The 7137-nt window shown below is 34.8% G+C and overlaps 3 protein-coding genes across 3 annotated transcripts; all 3 read left to right on the forward strand.

Moving 5' to 3' along the window:
- Positions 1–281: 281 nt before the first annotated feature.
- Positions 282–2134, forward strand: LOC111033425 (piggyBac transposable element-derived protein 4-like). The gene is made up of 2 exons (XM_022314152.1): positions 282–1958; positions 2024–2134. Exons 1-2 carry the CDS (start codon positions 282–284, stop codon positions 2132–2134), a joined length of 1788 nt encoding a protein of 595 aa, XP_022169844.1.
- Positions 2135–3023: 889 nt separating this feature from the next.
- On the forward strand, positions 3024–3548 carry LOC111033432 (zinc finger protein 467-like). Its single transcript, XM_022314165.1, has 3 exons — positions 3024–3180; positions 3235–3393; positions 3469–3548. The coding sequence occupies exons 1-3, from the start codon at positions 3024–3026 to the stop codon at positions 3546–3548; spliced, it is 396 nt and encodes a 131-aa protein (XP_022169857.1).
- Positions 3549–3885: 337 nt separating this feature from the next.
- On the forward strand, positions 3886–5093 carry LOC111033441. Its single transcript, XM_022314176.1, has one exon. It carries the CDS (start codon positions 3886–3888, stop codon positions 5041–5043), a length of 1158 nt encoding a protein of 385 aa, XP_022169868.1. The 3' UTR covers positions 5044–5093.
- Positions 5094–7137: the final 2044 nt, after the last annotated feature.

Genomic DNA, 7137 nt, shown 5'->3' on the forward strand with positions numbered 1-7137 from the left:
TTTAACCCGTCATCGGTATCGGTGTTAGCGTTTCGCTAACATTAAACTTATTTTAGGAACCACTTGTTCAAATAAAAATAGATTGTTTTGAAACTCCACATACCTCTTATCTAAATAATATTAAACTAAAATAACAACAAAAAAAATACAAAAATATGTGGATAATGGATATCATGACTGGTAAAAGTACGCAGTACCGATTATGTTAGCGTACCGCTCGCACGATACTAACCGTGTTATAATTTTTTGAATTTTATTATTTTTTTTTATACTTTTAAATAATGGACAAAAATTGTGAAAAAGTGTGTGCGTGGTTAAGTGAGGTTGAGGATGATTACGCGTTATTTGATTCCGATGATACCGATGCCGATTCTGACTTTTGTATTGAAAATGTGGCAAGTGATAGTGATGAAAGCACCGATCAAACTACATCAAATGTACGTCGTCGATCACCTTCTCTTTCAGGTGAAAATATTACTATAATTTCCGAACCAGAGTTTTTCTTAGGGAAAGATAAAATAACTAAATGGTATAAAAATAACCCCCCTTCTAACGTCCGTACTCGTCGTCATAATATTGTTTTGCATTTGCCCGGAGTGAAAAGAATCGCTAGAGATGCCAAATCAGTCTTAGATTGCTGGAAGTTATTTTTTCCTGATACTGTTGTTATAGATATAGTTGAGTGTACTAATAAATATTTAGCGAAAATCCGTGCAAATTATCAAAATAATAAGAATGTGCGTGATACTACGAAAGAAGAAATAGATGCCCTTTTAGGATTATTGTACTTGGCTGGGTATTTGCGTAGCAATCATTTGAACCTACACGATTTGTGGAGAACTGACGGGTTTTCTCCTGAATATTTCCGGGCAGTCATGTCAGAAAAACGTTTTTCCTTATTACTTCGAGCTGTTAGATTTGATGATATTGAAACAAGGAACGTTAGAAGAGCAATAGACAAGCTAGCACCTATTCGTGCAGTTTTCGATGATTTTGTTCGCCGATGTAAAGAAAATTATACTGTAGGAGAGAATTGCACTATAGATGAAATGCTAGAAGGGTTTCGAGGGCGTTGCAGTTTTCGACAATATATACCAAATAAGCCAAATAAATACGGTATCAAAATTCAAGCACTCGTTGATTCTCGTACATTTTATACGTCTAATATGGAGGTTTACGTAGGAACTCAGCCAGATGGCCCTTTCAAATGTGACAATTCTCCGTCAAGTATTGTAAAACGACTAATAGCGCCGATATCAAAAACTGGCCGCAATATTACAATGGACAATTGGTACAATTCAATTCCATTGGCTAATGAGTTACTAAAAAATCATAATCTTACCGTAGTGGGCACTTTGAGAAAAAACAAAAGGGAAATTCCACCGGTTTTTTTAGAAACTAAAAAAAGAGAAGTAAATTCGACTTTGTTTGGATATGGAAAAGACCTTTTACTTACATCCTATACTCCAAACAAAAATAAAAATGTCATTATGATATCAAGTATGCATGATCAAGGTATCATTGACCCGGAATCCGGTGACCAAAAAAAACCAGAAGTCATAACGTACTATAATGGTACTAAAGGTGGAGTGGATGTAGTAGACGAAATGAAAGGCGAGTACTCGGTGGCAAGAATTAGTTGTCGATGGCCCCTAACTATTTTTTTTTCATTGATGAATATTGCTGGGATAAACAGTCAAATTATATATCGCGAAAATACAGATAAAATGATAACTCGTCGAGAATATTTGAAAACTTTGGGACAAGAGCTCACTAAACCTTACATGGTAAAACGTCTTGAACAGCCATGTTTATCATTTCTTCTTCGACAACAAATAATAAAAATGACTGGATGTACTTCACAAAATAATAAAGAAAGTCCGAATCCAGATGTTTCGACAAGTGATCAACGAATCAGATGTAATTTTTGTCCAATCAGAAAAAATCGCTTTACAAAGGTACCATTATAAAGATATTTATTGGTTATTTATACATTATATTATTTTTATATTATATTTTACAGGTCAGTTGTTCGTTATGTGGTGTGTATATATGTAAAGAACATACTACTCCTACTTGTCCGACATGCAACACCGTGAAAGAAAACTCGGAAAATTCTAACGATGAGTTATAATTTTAAAATTGTTTTTATTTTAATAGATTTTGTTACAAAAAAGTGATTTGTTTAATTTTTATATAATATCTTTTTTTTTCTACCAAAAATGATGTTTTTTTTATTTTTTATAAGTTTTTTCCGAGAAAACTCGGAAAATTCGAACGATGAGTTAAATTTTTTAAATTGTTTTTATTTTAATAGATTTTGATACAAAAAAGTGATTTGTTTAATTTTTATATAATACCTATCTTTTTTTTTCAATAAATAATTCACAGAACCGAAAAAACGATAATGTTAGCGTAACGCTAACACGATACCCATCATGTAACAGTATATAGCGATACCGACGACGGGTTAAATATATTATTCTTAAACATTTTATAAAATATGTAGTATTCGTTATTTAGTAGTATTAATTCTCATTGTAAGCATATGGTCATATTTCTAGTTATGTTAGTAACTATTTTTGTAAAGCTTCTTCGTTTGAGAGATATATACTATTGTTTGCCTTACGTAATGTTAATCCCGAACAGATGACTATCACGATCTATGGTTTGAGGAGCGAGCCGTTTATCAATGGATTGTTAGTGTTAACACGCATGGGTCAATTCTTAGAAATATAATGCGTATACATGGTTTTTCAAAAATAGTATGAAATTAAATGTGTTATACGTGATTATCAAAGTAAATATTTTACCAACCCCACTTAAATTGCTACCCACATGGAATTTTTCAGTATCAATGGTCAATGGCTCTATCGTCCACTGCCACAGAGTCAGTCTGTTCTAGACACTTTTACGTTTACACACACTTTGCTCTCGCTCTCCCGGTGTTTTTCAGTTCTTATATTTTGTTTATCACTCAGAGTTTAATTGTTGCTTCTCGTTTTTCGTTATACATTTTAAATATGTTCAAATGCAGTCAGTGCCATTCGGTTTTTACCCGTAAGGATAATTTATCTAGGCATCAAAAAACTCATACAGGTATACGTTTTCCATGTACCGTATGCCACTTGTTATTTTCATACAAAACCACTCGCAATAAAAATATGAAAAATGTTCATGGTAAGTATTTATACAATATTATTTATTTTTCTCAATATTAATTTTTTTTCTAAGGAATCGCTCACGCCCCGGCTCAAAAAAATATTCAGATTGCCCCGCAAATATTTGTCCCCGATCTCCCGGCCGGTGGATCGAACACCGTGTCTGAAGACGAAATATGTATGATGGCTATGGATACTTTCGAAAATCAAGACTTGGCAGCCGATATTGCAGGTTAGTTTATTTTAGCTTATATTATAGATTTTAGAGAATCGTATAAATTAAAAATTTTATTTTAAACTTATCAAGTGGTCTGTGAAGCGATCAATGGTATAATAGTTGGATTATTCCGGCATTGCACCGGTTGTCAGACCGTTTGGTACATTTAATTTTTTTAAGTTTTTTGATAAGACATTAAATTTATTTTAAATGAAAGATTTTATTTATCGCTCTCTAGATTTATTAAAGATTAGGCAACACATTTATCAGATTTTAATTAGGTTTTATTTCTATTATTAAGATTCTTATACAACTGCGGGTCATAACGGCAAACGTGTTTCCACTGCCAACACCGCGTCGGCTGCTAGGGCAAAAAAGGTGCGTTTAAACTTAGTGCAGTCCACCGGGTTCAATGAAATATCGTCGTCCGCCAATAGGAAAGTTGTGTGGTATTACGTGAAAAATAATAATAATATTCAAAATTATACCGAATTTCTCCGATTGCTCATGCCTGAGATGAGAAATATATTAAATACACGCGTTCAAGAAGGTCCGATTAAATTTAATCTCAAACTCGAGGCGACTTACAACCGTCCAAACGTTCCCAATTCGTCGGAGAATAGGGCATTTAAGACCTCGGCGGTTGAAATTTGTATAGATAATAATATTACGGAAGTTATTGAGAGGGAGTACATGAAGTTGTTGGCAGAGGAGGAAACATATATATCGCATGGAAGTGGATTTATTTTGGATACAATAGATGGGTTATTGTTGGCGGTATACACATATACACCTATGGGCGGCTCATCATACATTCAATTACCGTCATTAATCGATAGGAAACGGGGTACAATTAACCCGCAAAACATGGATCAGCAATGTTTTAAGTGGGCGATACTAGCGAAACACGTGATGGGGACTTCGGTATGTCATGTTGGGGTAAATTATACAAAACATGAGGACAAATATAATTTTGAGGGTATTTCGTTCCCAACGCCGCTATCAGATATAGCAAAATTTGAAAAAAACAACATCGGCGTGTCTGTAAATGTCTACGGGATTGAGAAAAAGTTTCAACCACCGAGGAAGTATCCGACATACGAGGTCTACCCGCTACGTGTCGTTGATGAAGAGAAGGCCGATCATTTCGATTTGTTGTTGCTGACAGACGAGAACGGGTTACACTACGTTTATATATCAAATTTTTCCCGGCTCATACGTGCGCAGAAAACAGGACATGATGGACGAGTAGTATTTTGCAAGCGATGTTTTACCAGCTTTGACAATAGGAGTAATAAATTAAAGTTGAGTGGACAGGTAGCGTTGGAGCATCACAAAAAGATTTGCGGAGCACATAAACCGATATTACCAGTGATGCCAGAAGAGGGAGGGTGTATCGAATTCAAATCGTGGACAAATACGGTTCGACACCCTTTTGTCCTATATGCGGATTTTGAGGCATTGCTGGTGAAGACGGATGAGGTGAAGGGAAAAAGCACGAACTTAGTACAAAGACATGAAGCTATGAGTAACGGATTTTTGGTAAAGGCGAGTGATGACGTACCGGATGAGTTAATAAAACAACACGATATACCGACGGGGCCGGTAATCTATAGAGGGGCGAGAATAAGACGGACGTGGCGAGGCACTTTATTGAAACTGTGACTAAAATATCATTAAAGATCGAAAAACTGCTTAAAACCAACACACCTATAATTTTCACGGATGAACAACGGCAGTCACATGATGCATGTAATTTATGTAATTTATGTAAGACGAACTTTACACATGACAACTATAAGGTTGCAGATCACTGCCATCTCTCTGGAAAATTTAGACAATCGCTATGTAATGTTTGCAATCTCAAGCTCCAAACACCGAACTTCATTCCTATATTTTTCCATAACCTGTCCAACTATGATGCTCATATGATAGTGACGGAACTCGGTCACGACACGCAAACTATTAGAGTGATTCCGAACAGCGAAGAAAAATTTATTTCATTCACGAAATACGTGTCAAATACATTCAGCATGAGATTTATCGACACTTTTCGGTTTATGGCATCAGGTCTGTCAACTTTAGCCGAAAATCTTGTTACACCGGGTCTAGAGAACTTTAGAGAGACAAACAAAGTTTTTACCAAAGTTGATATGCCAATCGTTACACGGAAGGGGGTATACCCTTACGAATATACAGATAGTTGGGGACGGTTAAATGAAACGAGAATACCAAGGAAGAGAGATTTTTATAGTACATTGACCGAGTCGGGGATAAAGGAGGAAGATTACGAGCACGCAAAGAAGGTATGGGAGCACTTTGCATGTCAAACACTTGGTGAATATTCGGATTGCTATTTGAAAATCGACGTGTTGTTGCTGGCGGACGTTTTTGAAAACTTCCGCGATGTATGTATAAGGGCATATAATTTGGACGCCGCTCATTACTACACTGCACCAGGTCTCAGCTTCGATGCAATGTTAAAGTATACAGGACAGAAATTAGAATTTTTGTCCGATTACGATATGTTATTGATGTTTGAAAATGGTTAGTATGTCAATATTTTTTTTTAAAAATACACATATGATAATATTATTCTTTTTAACTAGGTATTCGTGGTGGTTTGGTGCAGGCGAGTAAGAGGTACGCAAAGGCGAATAATATCAAGACGCCAGATTATGATGAGACTAAGGAAAAATCATGGAAAAATCAAAAAACATGCCCTACGGTGGATTCAAGTGGGTTGAAGCCAATTTAAATGGATTGAACGATTTGAACGATACTTCCCCCATAGGACGAGTGTACGAGGTGGACGTGACATATTCGAAAGAATTGCATGATAAACACGGTGACCTACCATTATTACCACAAAACAGTATACCACCAGGCTCAAAAGTGAAAAAATTGATGGCAACGTTTGAGAAGAAAAAAACTACATAATACACTACCGGAACCTGCAGCAGGCAATTAAAAATGGATTAATTGTTGAAAAAGTAAATATTTACATTTTTATAAAATTTTAAATTGATTTTTAACATTTTTTTTTCTCTTATAGGTACACAGAGTTATACAATTTAACCAGTCAGCTTGGCTAGCTAAATACATTGATTTGAACACAGAGATGAGGAAGAAGGCTAGGAATGATTTTGAGAAGGACTTTTTTAAATTAATGAACAACGCTGTATTTGGTATGTTACTTTATTTATTTATTCAATTTATATGTTTTACTGACATTTTATTTTCTAGGTAAGACTATGCAATCAAAGCGTAAGGAGATGAAGATGGAGTTGGTGTCTTGCGAGAGGAGGTTGCAGAAACTTATAAATAAGAGCACATTTAAACATTGTACTATGTATAGTGAAAATCTAAATGCAGTCGCTTTAGAAAACAAAATTATTAGATTTGACNATTTAATTCGACAAACCATTACCTATAAAAAGTGCTTTATAAAAAACTAAGTTCCAACATAAAACAATACCTATTTGACATAGAAAATAAGTGAAAAACATGGTTTTTAAATTATTTTGTATCCAAATTTTAGGGAGCGATGCAAAAATAAAATGGAAAAACACAAAGGATACGTTTAGAAAAGAACTACAGAAAGAACCAATTAGACGTTCAGGTGATAGCGGGATTGAATATAAATCTAAATGGCCATTTTTTCAAATGATGATGTTTGTGAAGGATTCTTTACTTCCTAGTTCTATGTCTGGAAATTTAAATGTTGGAGAACCAGATTCATTTTCATTACATGAAGCT

Source organism: Myzus persicae, unplaced genomic scaffold, assembly GCF_001856785.1.
Source record: "Myzus persicae strain clone G006 unplaced genomic scaffold, MPER_G0061.0, whole genome shotgun sequence".
Taxonomy (NCBI): Eukaryota; Metazoa; Arthropoda; class Insecta; order Hemiptera; family Aphididae; genus Myzus; species Myzus persicae.